This window comes from Drosophila willistoni, chromosome 3R (genome assembly GCF_018902025.1).
Source record: "Drosophila willistoni isolate 14030-0811.24 chromosome 3R, UCI_dwil_1.1, whole genome shotgun sequence".
NCBI lineage: Eukaryota > Metazoa > Arthropoda > Insecta > Diptera > Drosophilidae > Drosophila > Drosophila willistoni.
This window is the reverse complement of record NC_061086.1, coordinates 32739166-32754205: the sequence shown is the minus strand read 5'-3', so window position 1 is coordinate 32754205 and position 15040 is coordinate 32739166. Positions and strand designations below refer to the sequence as shown.

Sequence of the window (15040 nt, the reverse complement as noted above, 5' to 3'; positions counted from 1 at the left end):
TGAATATATTGCAATTTAAAAGAATGAAAATGTATAAAGTGATTATTAAAATGATTATTTTTATAAATTTTTAGCAATATATAAAGAATTTATAATGAATTTCATTTGCAATTGGATAGATGTGATCCATGCTATTTTATCAGTTTTTCAAATCTCTGAACTATTGCTTGTATTGGATATATATTTTCCAAAAGGTCGGCTGTGACATATACTTCATTGGGCTTTTAATTCAAACCGATCCCTACGTGGCTTTCTATTCTCATTCTCAAGTCAATTCTCATACGTTTGTCGTAGATAGAACACATTGTAAAATCCTTCGTCGATAGTCAATTGTCGAAGCACAAAATTTGAATATAGTCGTTTTCGGATGTGTTAACTATACATAATACTCTTATAAATATACCTTCGATGTGCTCCGGGGCAAACAAAATTATTTATATTAACAATTTGCTTAGTTCTTCTTGTTGTGTCTCTGTGCGTGTAATTGAAATCCTTCTTTGTTAGTTTAATTAACCAACTGAAGCTGAGACCAGATTGATACCCGCTAAAATGTCGGGTGATTGTTGTACTGAGCCTTGTCAGGCGCCCACAGATTTCACTCCATGTCCACCGGGATCGGCGTGTCCACCATGTGACTGCGGTGATTATTCGGGATGCTGCTATCAGCAGCCACCGCGTGTTATGCCCATACGGCCGGTATCGAATTTCATGCGTTCAACAGCTCCATTGGACACGGACACGATCTATAGGCGTTCTTATTACGCCAATTGTGGCGATAATCTTCGAGCTCGTCCGGTGTTGCCATGCTCTCAGATACGCGCCTCGACAGCTCCATTGGAGAGATGCACCGTCCAGAAGTTGTCATACATGCCGCCGTGTCCAGGTCAACGTACTGCAGCCATACGGCCGATGGAGAGTGGTTTACGTTTCGAGGGACCCATCTATGCCATGACCTCACAGAAGCACGACTATGTGCCCAAGGGCGTGGTGAAACGTGAAACAATACGTCCACGTGAAACAATTTGCTCCTCGTCGGCGCCCATGGAACGATGCACCATACAGAAATTGAGTTATATGCCCATTGATGTTTGTCAAAATCCACCGCCCAAATCCATGCCACAACAGGGACAGTTTTGCAGGCCAGCTGGCCCCTTGGAACGCTGCACGATTCAGAAGCTTTCGTACATGCCAGTCTGTCTGCCGCCAAAGGAGCCGACCCCATGGGCAGATAAAGTACGCTGTGTGCCGCCGCGTTATCAAAATCTCTGCACCACCTACAACCTCAGTTATATGCCCAATTGTGGTAGTGGACGCACTGCTCCAGTTGTCCCAATGTCCCATTTACGTTTCATTGGCAATGATCCGAGTGCTGTCAATACGGTCTACAAATTGAGCTACATGCCGGTAGATGCTTCGCGGACAAAGCCTGTGCCCGTTCTGCCCAAGGACACTTTCTGTCGTCCAACTGGACCGCTGGAGAAATGCACAATTCAAAAGGTAACAAACGACTCTATGTAGTCAATATAAAGATTGTCATAAGTAATACTCTGTCTCCGAATTTCCATGTTTTTGTTTATTAATTATAGGGAAATCTTTTTCGCAAATATTTACTACAGATTAAGATTTTCTTGGAATTAATAAGCAACAATGATGCAACAAAATTGTTATATTTTTCACACTTCTTTTCTCTCGCCGCAGTTGTCGTATCAGCCAAACTGTTTGGAACGCACACGGGCCATACGTCCCATGGAGAATGGTCTACGCTTTGATGGACCAATGTATGCCATGACCACACAGAAGCATGATTTTGTGCCCAAGCCACATGTACGCCGCAGCCCCATAGTGCCAAGTACAGCATTTTGTCGTCCAAGCGGAGCCATGGAACGCTGTACGGTCAATAAATTGTCTTACATGCCAGTGGATGTGACATGCAACCCACGGCCAGAGGCTGTTAAGCCCCGGATGGGCTTCTGCCGCAATGAGGGACCAATGGAGAATTGTACCACATATAAATTGAGCTACTTGCCCAATTGTATACAACCCAAGGATCCCATGCCATGGGCACGTTACACAAGCTATTGCCGTCCAAGTGGACCCATTGAGAAATGTACTGTACAGAAACTGAGCTACGGTCCACCCGGTGCTTTCAATCGTTGTGGCGGTGAGTTCGATTTGTGGCAGGGAAGAGAGTTTTAAATTCAATTTCGGATCATTCTTAGGTAATTGCGGCAATGGCGGCGGTGATGCTGGCTCCTATCCCAAGGCTGGCATTTGTTGATCCAGAAATATATTTTGCTTGCTCTCATCATCTCACTCTACCCTTTCCTCATCTGACCCTTTCTTTTGATGTGATGTGAGCTCATTTACCATTGTGTTTTTAAGTTGTACCCAAAATCTTCAAGTCCCGACTACGTTACATACAGATATACATATTTGTTTTAAATGCAACCCAAAAAAAAAAAAACCCATCAACACGTACAACTTTTGTTCTATCACGTTGAGTCGTTATTTATGGTCAGCTGCATTAAATTGTAAGTGTGCTAATCCTGCAAATAAAAAGTCTTTTCTTTGAATTCTTCTTTTAAAAACTATCATAATTTAATTTATTTCGCGTATTTCGGTTAATTCATCATCATTTCTAGTTGCAGGAGTCTGCGATTGGTATCATTGGGCATACGATAGGGCATTATAGCCGTCATATTGGCCAATAGTTTGGCTCTTTCCCTTAACTGTCGCAATTCAAATGTCCTTTGGCCTGCGTCCGCCTTCAATTGTTTGTACTGCTTCTGAGTGATGTCCATGGCAGCTATCATGACATCAGGCAAAACCTTTATAACTTCACCGCTTAAACGTTTAATGTGAGCCAAACAACCATCCACCTCTTCCTCTTCTCTGGGTATAAGATTAGTCCGCCAAAGCTGTTGCAGAGCCATCACGAACTTGCCCTCATGGTAATTGTCAAAGAACTTCAACAAATCTTGCAGTAGCACAAAATTAGATTCAACTTTGGGATCAAGCTCGATATGTTGAGTTTCCAAGAGATGGGTGAAACGTTTAGCTTCAAGGCTGAGACGTGAACGTAAAGTGGCCACCAGTGGGGGCTGATGTACCACCTGGGCCAGCAGTATGGAGAGGTGTTTCAAAGCTAAATTATGTTTGCCAGCCATGTCATAGAGTGGCACAGCCATTTCAAAACTTCCACGCTCCACCAACTCATCGGCGACCAAACCGGCCATTGTGCCAGTATCAAACTCGGGACAATGAAACTGACGGAATAAACCCCTGTAAGTAAAAGGTAAAAATGTAAATAGACATAGAAAGATTGTTCGTTGACTACGCACTGTTTGGTCTCAATATGTAAGCCGTTCGGTTGTTGTTGCTCCTCATTTTCTCTCCGACCAAAGATCAATTCGAAAATGTTCGTATCCAGGACTCCACTTTCTACAATCAGATCGCAGACACAGGTAAGAAACATGTTTCGGCCTTTGGGGTCACGCAGGCAGCGTAAAGTGTAGAAGTAATGCAATGCCTCTACGGTATCTGTGTGCTTGAAACGGCCAACGTATAAACGGATAAGACGAGACAAGTTTAGACGCCGCAAGGGCTGTGGATCGCAAATATCGATGCTTAGCAATGGCTGATTAACACTCCGAACACCGCCAAGAAATCCTAATTCTCGTAATGCTATGGCCATATGAACGGCATGAACACGATTCTCATCGGAGCGTGATAAAAACTCAATGGCAGCCTCAAATTGACCAGTCAGAGCCAATGTCTGGAAATACAAGTGAGCCTGTTGAGAGGCATTGAAGTACTTCTCTCCATATTTCTCCAGTATTAAACTCTGTAGATTGCTAAAGCCGGAGGCTAATTCCGGTGTACCAGGCCTGAGCATTGATAACTTGATCCATAGGAAATCATCAATAGATTTGGCTACTTCGCCATGCACTTCATGTGGATCACATCCCAAGAAAATGCAATAAACGGCCTTCTTATAGGCATCTGTGGAATTCCGTATCTTATTGGCATACTGCAGCTTTAGTTGGCTCTCGATGCGGGAGTTTACACGATCCGAAATGAGAAGAGAGAAGTCCTCATAGGTTGTACCCGCCTCACGAAGAAATTCAAGTGCCGTCTCCACGGATCCGCAACGTAAACTGTAGTAGACCAAAGGCCAAAGGGGTTTACCCCCACCAGCCACATCAACTAGTCCTATGGTTGACTGATGCGGACCAAATCGACGAGTCACATAGGCCAAAACCAGTTGATAGCTGTCCACATCGGTGGGTGTCATCAATATGGAAGTCAAATATAGTCTGTAGCGTCTTTCCAAATAAGATTTGGCATTCAAAACGAATTCAGGTCGCTGTTGGCGTGTCTTAATGGGATCTCCATTAAAAGGTTGATCAACCTGAGTGACCCAGGTCAACAGGTTCCACATATCACTTAGACGAATATCGCCAAATGATTGAACCAATTCTGCGAATTTCTGCACTAAGTTTGGTCTCTGAGGACTTTGATTGATTATCAATTCATTGTATTGCCGTAGTTCCTGGGCATACAGCAGTTCCATCTGATTCAAGCAAGAACGCGGCTTACTCTCGGGATTCACTACTGTGTGCTGGGGGAGTCGTTGCAGGTCTATGAAATTCTGTGATGAACCTATTAGAGCGTCCAAAAGACGAGTCTTCTCCTCATTCCAGGAGCTCATCAAGTGGGTCCATTTCTGTTTTGTCACCGAATCGTTAATCTATAGGTATATAGTCGATGAATATTGATCAATAATCCAATATTGTCACTTACTTACATTTTTATTGGTGTCCTCTATAACCGATGTTATGGCATTCTCACGTTCATTCTTTAGAAATGTGGATATATCAGTCTCTGCCCTCGTCACATCCAATGGCTCGAAGGTTTTTCTTGCATTTAGGGCTTCCAATTTTTGATTTAATTTGGGAAGGTTAATGCCCTTGGATCCCAAAAGTATGTGCCTAACGAAAGTTTAAATCTTTTTATTAATTTGAATTTCCATGTTGTAAACAAACTCTTACGCCTGAATATCTTTCCCGCCGGTTTGGGTCACACGAGTGTGGAACTCCTCCGCAGCTTGGAGCACCTGTTGCAAAGTGCGCTCCACTCGTGGCAGTTCGCAATCTGCCTCCCCACCATTCGCGAGATTTTGAGCGCGTTGCAATAATGTATTCAAGTCCATTTTTAATTAATTTGTTTATTTCCTTCGTGTGCTCTATTTAATCAACATACTCCGAGCCGGCGGTTTATCGATAGTAAAAATGGCTTTATATCGTTTCGTTTCGCATCTCTAAGAAAGTATTTCTTTTAGCAGTGTTGAAAAATGTTTATAGAACAAGGCCGGCAAATTTAATTTTTTTGTTTGACCTTTTGGCTTTTGAATGATTCACGTCGACAAGTACCCAACATTAAAAAATATAAAAAGAATTCTTGATTGAAGAGACATTTGTTTCTCTCCAATTTAAAATCGCATGTTTTAATTTCTGTTCATCCGACAAAGAGAAACCCAAACATATATCTGGACATTTTAAGAAATGCTTTCCTTTCACTTTTAATTGAATTACGTGCGCCGATTTCCAAGTGGGAGAGAAGTTCGAATCACTGTTGTTTACCGTACGGCTTTATCAAATCAACAGCTGACCCTGCAGGTCAAGTAAAAAAAAAACAACAACACAAGCTTAAAAACGTACGTATGTATATATAAGCGAAATTTTTGTTTGTTGTCGCGCTTAATTAAAGAAACGATTTTGTCAGAGGCCTGGTGCTCCCAATCCCAATCAGATGTATCAGCGCATTCAAAACGTGTGTTACGAGAGACACTGCGGCGCTTCGTCTTGGGCTTGCTGAGCCAAAACCATGAAAGCAATCTTGGCTTACATTTTATTGTTGGCCACAAACTGGCCAAAGCCTGTAGGTAAGATATTAAGAGAGTTAACCCAGTGGCTGATTGACTGGAAATAATAATAATTGTGGATATTGAAATATACAAGATTGCAAAACTTTTGATATGAGCCGGTATTATAGGCGGTACAACTTAAATACAACAACTTAAGACACTTATTATTAACGATAAAAAATAATAAAATTTAAATGAAACTTATAGGTTCATATATTAAATATTTCTTTTTTAATTGCTCCTTAAAAATCTGCCTCTGGGTATAAAACTACTTATTTTGAATCTCAAAAACTAACATTTCAAAAGATTACTATATACAATAAACTAAGTATGAATATATTTAATAGTATCTCTAAGCCAACCATGCGATCTACGATTAACGAATTATGGAAGTGTTTGTGTTTGCAATCAAACGTATTGCGATTATATAGAACAAACTAATCTCGATGATGACTTACAAATTTTAGTGATTAGCTCTAGCAGGGTAAGGCTTTTAAGAGAAAATATCAAATCAAACCAAAATATAATATAGAGATGTTTTTAATATTTCAGAATGGTTTGCGTTTTAAGAGCACCAAAGGAAGCTTTCAGGACAAGTACATGAGCATTTTAGACTATAAACCCAGCAGTGACTATGAAACAGATGCCATTATTGTTGAGGATAACAGAGCCTGGTTGCAGCTTTCAAGGAAACGTTAGTATGAACAATTAATTAGTGTACACGGCTAATCTATCAAACCATTTTGTGTCCCTTCAGCTACTCAGAAGATTAAAGTTTCTGTGAAACGTGAACAACGTTATCAGAATATCACCAATTTTGGTGGAGCCTTCACAGGAAGTGTGTCTCATATACTCCAAAAGTTGCCTACGGAACTGCAAGATCATGTCTATAGGTAGAGAAAGTTATTTTATCTTTAAACAATTGAAATTTTCTACATACTCTATTCGTAGATCTTACTTTCATTCGGATGGAATAGCTTATAATAGCCTTCGTATGACCATAGGGGGCTCCGATTTCGATCTAGAACCATGGGCATATAATGAACTACCGCGCAATGATCCGCTTTTAACTAATTTTACCAAGCTGGATAAACGTGATTTAATAAAAATCCATCAAATGGAACGTCTTAAAACTGTTGGCAATCTAAAAACACTGAAAATTATGGCCACTGCCTGGAGTGCACCACCCTGGATGAAAAACAATGATCGCTGGACAGGTTTTGGTCAATTGAAAACGGAATATTATGAAACATGGGCCAAATACTATCTCAGGTAGGTACACTGCAGTTTCGTAGGCAGCAGTTTAATGAGTATTTTTGATTTTTGTTTTTTGGCAGATTTCTTGAACTTATGCAGTCTAAAAATATGCCGATTTGGTCCATATCCACTGGTAATGAGCCTTTAAACGGCATTATTGGCTTCTTTTTTGTACGCTTCATGAGCATGGGCTGGACCCCATGGCAGCAGGTAAGCGCGTCATAAATAGATAATGATGATGATATTTTGCATTCATCTTTAATCTCTTTTGGTTGCTGTTTGCTTCTAGGCAATTTGGCTGAACGATTATCTGGGGCCACTCATAAAGAACTCAACGCAAAGTCATGTGCTAATCTTTGGCAATGATGACCAACGCTATACGTATCCCTCCTATTTTCATAAGGTGAATTTATATATAATTCTCAGGCTTATCTAAAATGTATGAAGCACTTAGGGACTGCAACCTAAGCTCTTGAGCTCTTTATATAAGGATAAACATATATAACTTTAATCGTTATGGTTTCTCTGTTGTGTCTAGATGCGTGCCTCTCGTCCAAATGCTTTGGACTACTTGGATGGTCTGGCTGTTCATTGGTATTGGGATGATGTATTTGGCCCCCAATTAATTGATAAGACCCATGAGGAGATGCCAAATAAATTATTATTAAATACAGAATCTTGTGTTGGCGATAAACCATGGCAAACCCATGGCCCAGAGTTGGGCAATTGGGATCGCGGTGAGCAATATATGAGATCATATATGCAAGATTTCCAGCATCATTTTAATGGCTGGCTGGATTGGAATCTAGTATTAGATGAGCAAGGTGGACCCAATTATGTAAACAACTATGTGGATGCTCCAATAATTGTGAATACAACGAGTCGTTCGGAGATTTATAAGCAACCAATCTATTATGCCATAGGACATTATTCCAAGTTTTTGCCCGAACAATCTGTGCGCATCGAAACGGAGACCAATTTAACCAATGAATTTGCTCAACTCAAAGTCGTCGGTTTTCTACGTCCGGATGGCACTGTGGTGCTGATCATATACAATGGGTAAGTGGTGGTGTGTGGGTTGCTATTTTTAGGGTATCATCTTCTGCAAATGGTGATGCTTAAGTGCATCGACTTAATTGCCCAATGCACTCGAGCCTAAAACGTTGTCAAACGCAATGCACCTATTTATGTTTGTATCTATCTGTGTTTTTCAGTGAAAATCTGACAGTGGATGTCGCCCTCAAAGATAGTCAAAGTGGAGAATTTAATCTAAGCATTCCAGCACGCTCTTGGCACACAATATTGTATAAATGAGTTTCCTGGAAATGAGTTAAACTTAGGGATACACCGAGACGAGAGTCCAGCTGCAACACGCTGCCCAAAGGACCAATTAGGATAGGACAACGGAGTGAAACAACAAAACGGAAGCCCATAAATTGCCTTTAACAGGATAAGAAACGCATACATACATATGTACATAATACAAGTATATTTTAGATCTCCAGAGACATCAAGATACAAAACGGAAATTTGTTTAAGCTACTCAATTTGCCGTAACGCGTCTGTTTACAATGAAATTTCATTTGCCGTTTAGTTTGGTGCTGCATCGAGATAGTCGTCTCCTATGTACACATATAGACACATAGTATGAGGGTGGTTACGGATCCGGCAAGTACAAAGAATTTGTTGGGATCGGATCAACTTGAGTGACAACTGCCAGTGGAGCGGCAATAACGGCCAACCAAAAACTACACATATCTCTTGCATAAATATTTTCCTTAAGTTTTTCTTTCAGATTTCTGTTTTTTTTTGTTTTTTTCTTGGTTTCTTTTTTTTTTTGTGGTCTGAAATATGCTCTATAAATATGATTGTCAATTGAGCGGCACGCAAATGCATTTTCCTCACTGGCTAAGTGTCCGCACACAAAAAAAAATGGGGCGTTTTATGTAAATCTATAAATTAAGACTTGAAACGTTTATTATTTTGAAATGAATTTGATTTTTTTTTTGGTTTGCACTAATAGCGCAAAAAATATATTTATTTTTAAATATTAAATTAAGCTTATTCAGGTTCTGCATAATCTGTTTCTACTCTGTTAAAAAAATGACATCCACATCGAATGAAATTTAATTATTAGCATTAGTTTGAAAAAGTCCTACAAAAAAAGGTAATAGTTTTAAGCAAAAAGTTGCCAAATTTAACTGCTTTAATTTTTTAATTTAAATTGATTTTCCAATTGACCCATTATTGCTTTTTGTTTCATTAATTTGTTTATAAAAGTAAGTGAATAACCGGCAACTCACATAGCCAAATAATAAAGTTAACTATTAATAAACCTCTTCGCTGATGAAATTGTTATTAAAGTATAGATATACATACTTAAAGTCGTCTAGCTATGAATAAACGTCTAATGATAACCAAAGGGCTAGAATATTATTGGGCATTTAGGAATATGCATACTTTTCGATACATTATCATTAATCAAAAGGCTAACAAGGTTTTAAAATTACTTTTATAAACATAAAAATCCCCGAATAAAATTTGCAAATTAGTAAAAAATTAAAGATATTTAAGTAAATAAATTACCTTATTACATAAATAACTTTCGATGGGTCAAAATAAAAAGGCAAACAAAAGGGTTTGTAATCGATTAAAAAGGACGTCAAAATAGGCAACTAAACTTAAATTTCTCAAAATAAACAAAGGCTCTTTTTTAAATGGAAATTGTATTTTTTATATGTATACTTTATCTTCTTGAATAATCAATTCGCGATAATGTAATTCCCGTTCTCGACCCACATAAAATACTTAAAAAATATAGTTGAACATTTTTTCAAAGTATTTATTACATATTGATTATATATCCTATTTATATATTTATATTTTATTTTATAAATGCATATCTATAATGTTCTTGAAGTATTTTTAATTTCATTAGTTTCAATTTGGGCGATTGACATTAAAATATTTTCAATTTCAGAAGATTTTTTGATAAAAATTCAAAAGAAACGCTGCCTACCTTTCGACAAACTGACAACCAAAATCTAAATCACCTTTCTTAAGGGTATTATAGTTACAGTCATGATGACAATCCAAATATAAACTGGTTAGTTCAAACTTGAAAGAGAACTAGGCAAACGAAGTATTGTTTATTTCAGAGAGCTTATTTTTGATAAGATTTGTTTATATTAAGTTACTCAAACAAACAAAACTGTGTTAAATGTTCTCTTCGAAGATCGAAGTTCTTGAAAACTTTTGGTTCTAATCAGCAGAGAAACCAAAGTCGCTTTGATTATCTAAAAGAGTAGCTGAACTTTATTTGTGGTCACGCTGACACGAGTTTTCGAATCTGAGAGAATATTGATATATAAACTCATTGGATTGGGTTAAAAGAGCTCTATTTCAAAACAATTGCCCAAGAGAAAAGACACGAGAATTATGTCAATATTATGGTTAAAAATCTCGGAAGGTCTGCGTTGGCAGTATAAGTAAGTTTTGAAATAGAAATATTTATAAGATAATTTAATTATTTAACAACTTTTGCAGAACCTATGAACATAAATTTAATAACTATCGGCGTTCAACAAATCAAACAATTATTGCCAATACAGAATATGGACAAGTGAGGGGCAGCAAGAGAATATCCATCTATGATGTGCCATATTATAGCTTTGAGGGCATTCCATATGCCCAGCCACCGCTGGGTGAGCTCCGTTTTCGTGCTCCTCAACCGCCTAAAGCCTGGGAGGGTATTCGAGATTGTAGAAATATTAAAGACAAGGCCACACAAATGCATTTTCTATTTGACTCTACAGAAGGAACTGAGGACTGCCTTTATCTGAATGTCTACACGAATAATGTGAGTTTAGTTTGCAGTTTATAGAACTATTTTCTTAATTTTTCCTTTGATGGTTTCAGGTTACTCCCGCCAAGCCACGACCTGTTATGGTTTGGATACATGGCGGAGGTTTTCAGATTGGCGAGGCTAGTCATGCCTGGCATGGACCCGATTATTTCATGAAAGAAGATGTCATTTTCATATCCATACAATTTCGCTTGGGCCCATTAGGTTTCCTAAGTCTTAAGTCACCCGAGTTGAATGTGCCCGGCAATGCTGGCCTCAAGGATCAGTTAATGGCTTTGAAATGGATAAAGAAGAATTGCTCACACTTTGGCGGCGATCCGAATTGCATTACTGTATTCGGAGAGAGTGCAGGAGGCACTTCCGTGAATTGTTTAATGCTTACGGATAAAGCAAAGGGCCTTTTCCATCGTGGCATATTGCAATCTGGTTGTGCTGTGGCACCTTGGGCTTTTAATGGTGACATCACTCATAGAGCTTATCGGTTGGCCAAAGCATCGGGCTACAAGGGTCCAGACAATGATAAGGATGTGTTGGACTATTTGCTCAAGGCCAAGGCTAAAGATCTCATGTATGTGGCAGAGCATGATTTAAAAGAGGAAGAACGTAATGCCAAGACATATTTTCTTTTTGGCCCATCGTTGGAGCCATATGAAACGGCATATTGTATGTTTCCTAAGCAACCTATAGATCTATTGAAAAACTCTTGGGGCAATTCAATTCCCATGTTGGTAGGCAATACTTCGTATGAGGGACTAATCTTCATGCCAGGTACGATATATGAGAGAAGATTTAATAGGGTTGATAACTTACGAGCCTTTTCTTTGCAGAGGTCAAATTCTTCCCATCGGTGGTCAAGCATGTGGATATTGGCACTCCGTTCATCCCAGCTGAATTGATGGCCACAAAACCGAGTGAGCAGCAGATAACAAATTGGAGTACAACAATTCGGAATGCATATCGCACCGAGAAACTTGCCACGCCTCACGACTACATGGAGGTGAGTGAAATGAAAACCTGCAAATGTTTCAGTTCTCCTTATTTATTATTTTTTAGCTCTGCTCTATGCACTATTTCATTTTTCCAATGGTGCGTGTGATCAATGCTCGACTGTCTGATGAAAATAGTGCTCCCCTTTACATCTATCGCTATGATTTCGATTCAGAGAAGATGATCTATCCGTATCGTATTAAGCGTTTGGGTCGCGGTGTTAAGGGCGTCTGTCATGCCGACGATTTGGCCTATTTGTTTGGCTCCATGCATGCCTATCGCCTGCCCAAGGAGAGTCGCGAATATCGAAATATTGAACGTACAATTGCCATTTGGACACAGTTTGCGGCCACAGGTAATCCAAATACTCAGAGAATTCCCGAAATGGATACGTGGCATCCAGCAAATAAATCAGATAAGATCCTTAAATGTCTGAACATAAGCGATGATCTGAAATTCATAGATATGCCCGAGTGGCCACATTTAAAAATTTGGGAAAGTCTTTACGATGGTAATGAAGAGTTAATACTATCGGGAGGTAAGCTATAGATTCCTACCTATTATGTGTTTCAATCGAAAGCAAAAATGCTCGTTAATAAATATTTAGAGTAATTTAAGTTCAAAAGTCTCTCTAGAATAATGATATTAAGTTACTTTTCTCAGACTCTCGTCCCATTCGATAGGGCCAATGTTTTCAATAATTCATTCCCATTCAGAGACATTCATCATAGGCTATTTAAGATGTCGGAGGGGTTTTCCAATGGTTTTTCTTTTGTGTTAAGAGAAAACAGTTCTCAAGTGCTTACAGCAAAATACACTTATCAGCAATGAGTGTGTCAATTACATGCTGCACCCTCACCCTTTCTTCGTTTTCTTTTTGGGAGTGATCTGGAGAGGACTTTAGTGGCAATGTGTTGAGTAGTTGAGTGTGGAATATACATATATGCATACAGATAAATGTGTGTATAGTTAATGAGGCTCATTATTAATATGGCAACGATATGTTTGGTGTCATAAGCAATAAGAATGCTGCAGCTAGGGAATTTACACGCGTTGAGCCCCATCATCCAAAATGAAAGATCAAAGCATATGTCCCAGTCCCAGTGCCAGTGCCAGTCTTGGGTCTCAGTCTGTCCCAATTGCAGTTGAAGTCCCATGGCCATAATGTGTTATGAGTTATTTGGAGAAGTCAGAGAGAAGCAAACTGATCCGCTTCCTGGCCATGTCGCGTGCTTGTCAGCAGCTGACAGCGTCATGTCACAGCAATTTGCTGATCTGTAGGTGTTCCATGTCAACTTGAGCAATAGCAAATGGGCAGGAGCAACGCATCAGCACCTACTCCTACTCCTACTCCTACTCCTACTCCTATTCAACATGTCGATGTAATGCCCTGTGACAGGCACTCAAATTGAATGCTCAGTCCCAGAAGCAGAAAACAGAAAACAGAAAACTGGATACCATTTAGCATCAGATTTATTTCAAGCATAAAACGCCGATCGCATTTCAAAGGGAAGAGACGGGACTGACTGACTGACTGACTGACTGAGGGGCTGGGAGACGAAGTGCTTCACTTAAGTGGCTCACGGGGTACCCGGCGCCGGATGTGCGCTATCATTGCCCCATCCCTGCTGCTCTGCTGCTCTACTGCTCTGTGGGCAAGTTGTAAATACGCGTAGATATATATGTACACCTACAGACATGGAAAAAGGGAACAATTTTCGTATTTTCCCAACTATTTTTCCTAACCGCCCGCCTCCAAAAGACAGATAAGATTAGATTATTCGCCTCCAGTGACTCCGGAGCATAGGCAAATTAGCCAAATGCCAGTTAACCATCATCACAATGCGACGTCCGCTCTCCCCAATATTGGCCAAAGTTGCCGAGCAGGAGCTAAACGAAACTCCCGATAGGATACAACAGGATATTATCATCTTACGGGTCTGGATTCGCCAACAGCCGCATTTGCGTGCCCGCACCGATGATGACTTCCTCATAGCCTTTCTGCGACGTTGTCGCTACAGTCTCGAGGAGACAAAACGTCGCATAGATCGTTATTTTACCTATTATAATCTCTTTCCCGAGATTATGAATAATCGCTGTGTGACGCAACGACTGTTGGACATTAATCGCTTGGGGTAAGTTTTCGTTTTTGCCAAAAACAATTGAAGGTGATGCAACTTCAATTGATTCTTACAGTGTTTGCCTCTATCCTGATATGCCAAAATGCGATAATCGTACGGCCTTATTTATTGCACGCTTCGGCCATTTCGATCCTAATCTATATATGTTGCGTGAAATTTACCATTTCTCATCGATGGCCATGGAAATTGTCGCTTTGGAGAACGATTATGCATCTGTGGCTGGCATTTGTGAAATAATTGATCTTGAGGGAGTCAGCTCGGATAAGATGAGACGTTTCGACAAAGTCTTCTTTCGCAAATGGTGGAATTGGCTCTACCATTGTAGTCCTTTAAAGATTAAGGAAATGTATATTATCAATATGCCCAAGGATATACAGAGTACGATTATGTTCTTGTATAATGTCCTTAGTATGCAAGTTAACTATCCGGTGGGTGCCAAGGTAATCTTATCTCCGAACTGTTTACTAATCAGCTTACTCTGCAGATACGCGTTTTAAAGTCTAGTGAAGAGTTGTTCGAGCATATTGGCAAGGAATGTCTCCCCGAGGAATATGGCGGCACCAATGGACATATGGCCGAGTGTATTGCCTATATGGAGGATCTGTTGAATAGCTATCGTGGTTATTTTGAACAGGATTGTCGTTATGGCACAATTGAGGAACTACGTCATGGTGAAATTGCCACATATGAGGCGGAATTTGGTGCCAGTGGTTCATTTCGTAAGCTAAACTGGGATTGACATTGACATACATACACACACACACATACATACATACATTCATCATATATATACCTTATTTATATATCTATATATCTCTGATAATATTTCTAAGCTCTGCTGTAGTCGATCAATTAAAGATAATG

General features: G+C 39.6%; 5 protein-coding genes across 5 annotated transcripts; 4 read left to right on the top strand and 1 right to left on the bottom strand.

Moving 5' to 3' along the window:
- The first annotated feature begins 260 nt into the window (after window positions 1-260).
- Window positions 261-2573, top strand: LOC6649750 (stabilizer of axonemal microtubules 1). Its single transcript, XM_002072274.4, has 3 exons — window positions 261-1497; window positions 1699-2161; window positions 2220-2573. The coding sequence occupies exons 1-3, from the start codon at window positions 550-552 to the stop codon at window positions 2276-2278; spliced, it is 1470 nt and encodes a 489-aa protein (XP_002072310.1). The 5' UTR covers window positions 261-549; the 3' UTR covers window positions 2279-2573.
- LOC6649749 (nuclear pore complex protein Nup93-1) lies at window positions 2574-5290 on the bottom strand. The gene is made up of 4 exons (XM_002072273.4): window positions 5052-5290; window positions 4808-4991; window positions 3342-4750; window positions 2574-3282 (listed from the first exon to the last, which is right to left on the bottom strand). The coding sequence occupies exons 1-4, from the start codon at window positions 5210-5212 to the stop codon at window positions 2622-2624; spliced, it is 2415 nt and encodes an 804-aa protein (XP_002072309.1). The 5' UTR covers window positions 5213-5290; the 3' UTR covers window positions 2574-2621.
- Window positions 5291-5493: 203 nt separating this feature from the next.
- Window positions 5494-9203, top strand: LOC6649748 (lysosomal acid glucosylceramidase). Its single transcript, XM_023179711.2, has 10 exons — window positions 5494-5716; window positions 5785-5944; window positions 6274-6410; window positions 6479-6620; window positions 6684-6819; window positions 6878-7198; window positions 7264-7393; window positions 7473-7586; window positions 7722-8242; window positions 8398-9203. The coding sequence occupies exons 2-10, from the start codon at window positions 5887-5889 to the stop codon at window positions 8495-8497; spliced, it is 1659 nt and encodes a 552-aa protein (XP_023035479.1). The 5' UTR covers window positions 5494-5716; window positions 5785-5886; the 3' UTR covers window positions 8498-9203.
- A 1418-nt stretch (window positions 9204-10621) lies between these two features.
- Window positions 10622-12620, top strand: LOC6649747 (esterase B1). The gene is made up of 5 exons (XM_023179776.2): window positions 10622-10671; window positions 10730-11042; window positions 11102-11816; window positions 11876-12045; window positions 12102-12620. The coding sequence occupies exons 1-5, from the start codon at window positions 10622-10624 to the stop codon at window positions 12582-12584; spliced, it is 1731 nt and encodes a 576-aa protein (XP_023035544.1). The 3' UTR covers window positions 12585-12620.
- A 1208-nt stretch (window positions 12621-13828) lies between these two features.
- On the top strand, window positions 13829-14953 carry LOC6649680 (alpha-tocopherol transfer protein-like). Its single transcript, XM_002072270.3, has 3 exons — window positions 13829-14170; window positions 14232-14604; window positions 14661-14953. The coding sequence occupies exons 1-3, from the start codon at window positions 13878-13880 to the stop codon at window positions 14913-14915; spliced, it is 921 nt and encodes a 306-aa protein (XP_002072306.1). The 5' UTR covers window positions 13829-13877; the 3' UTR covers window positions 14916-14953.
- Window positions 14954-15040: the final 87 nt, after the last annotated feature.

Bases quoted from the DNA above. Each gene is read 5' to 3' on its own strand.
- LOC6649750 (XM_002072274.4), top strand. From the start codon at position 550: ATGTCGGGTGATTGTTGTACTGAGCCTTGTCAGGCGCCCACAGATTTC. The intron at 1,498-1,698 runs GTAACAAACGAC...CTCTCGCCGCAG, and splicing joins AGAAATGCACAATTCAAAAG to TTGTCGTATCAGCCAAACTG. The intron at 2,162-2,219 runs GTGAGTTCGATT...GATCATTCTTAG, and splicing joins TGCTTTCAATCGTTGTGGCG to GTAATTGCGGCAATGGCGGC.
- LOC6649749 (XM_002072273.4), bottom strand. From the start codon at position 5,212: ATGGACTTGAATACATTATTGCAACGCGCTCAAAATCTCGCGAATGGT. The intron at 4,992-5,051 runs GTAAGAGTTTGT...AACTTTCGTTAG, and splicing joins GGCGGGAAAGATATTCAGGC to GCACATACTTTTGGGATCCA. The intron at 3,283-3,341 runs GTGCGTAGTCAA...TTTTACTTACAG, and splicing joins TTACATATTGAGACCAAACA to GGGTTTATTCCGTCAGTTTC.
- LOC6649748 (XM_023179711.2), top strand. From the start codon at position 5,887: ATGAAAGCAATCTTGGCTTACATTTTATTGTTGGCCACAAACTGGCCA. The intron at 6,820-6,877 runs GTAGAGAAAGTT...CTCTATTCGTAG, and splicing joins CTGCAAGATCATGTCTATAG to ATCTTACTTTCATTCGGATG. The intron at 7,199-7,263 runs GTAGGTACACTG...GTTTTTTGGCAG, and splicing joins TGGGCCAAATACTATCTCAG to ATTTCTTGAACTTATGCAGT.
- LOC6649747 (XM_023179776.2), top strand. From the start codon at position 10,622: ATGTCAATATTATGGTTAAAAATCTCGGAAGGTCTGCGTTGGCAGTAT. The intron at 11,043-11,101 runs GTGAGTTTAGTT...TGATGGTTTCAG, and splicing joins TGAATGTCTACACGAATAAT to GTTACTCCCGCCAAGCCACG. The intron at 11,817-11,875 runs GTACGATATATG...TTTTCTTTGCAG, and splicing joins GGGACTAATCTTCATGCCAG to AGGTCAAATTCTTCCCATCG.
- LOC6649680 (XM_002072270.3), top strand. From the start codon at position 13,878: ATGCGACGTCCGCTCTCCCCAATATTGGCCAAAGTTGCCGAGCAGGAG. The intron at 14,171-14,231 runs GTAAGTTTTCGT...TGATTCTTACAG, and splicing joins TTGGACATTAATCGCTTGGG to TGTTTGCCTCTATCCTGATA. The intron at 14,605-14,660 runs GTGGGTGCCAAG...CTTACTCTGCAG, and splicing joins GTATGCAAGTTAACTATCCG to ATACGCGTTTTAAAGTCTAG.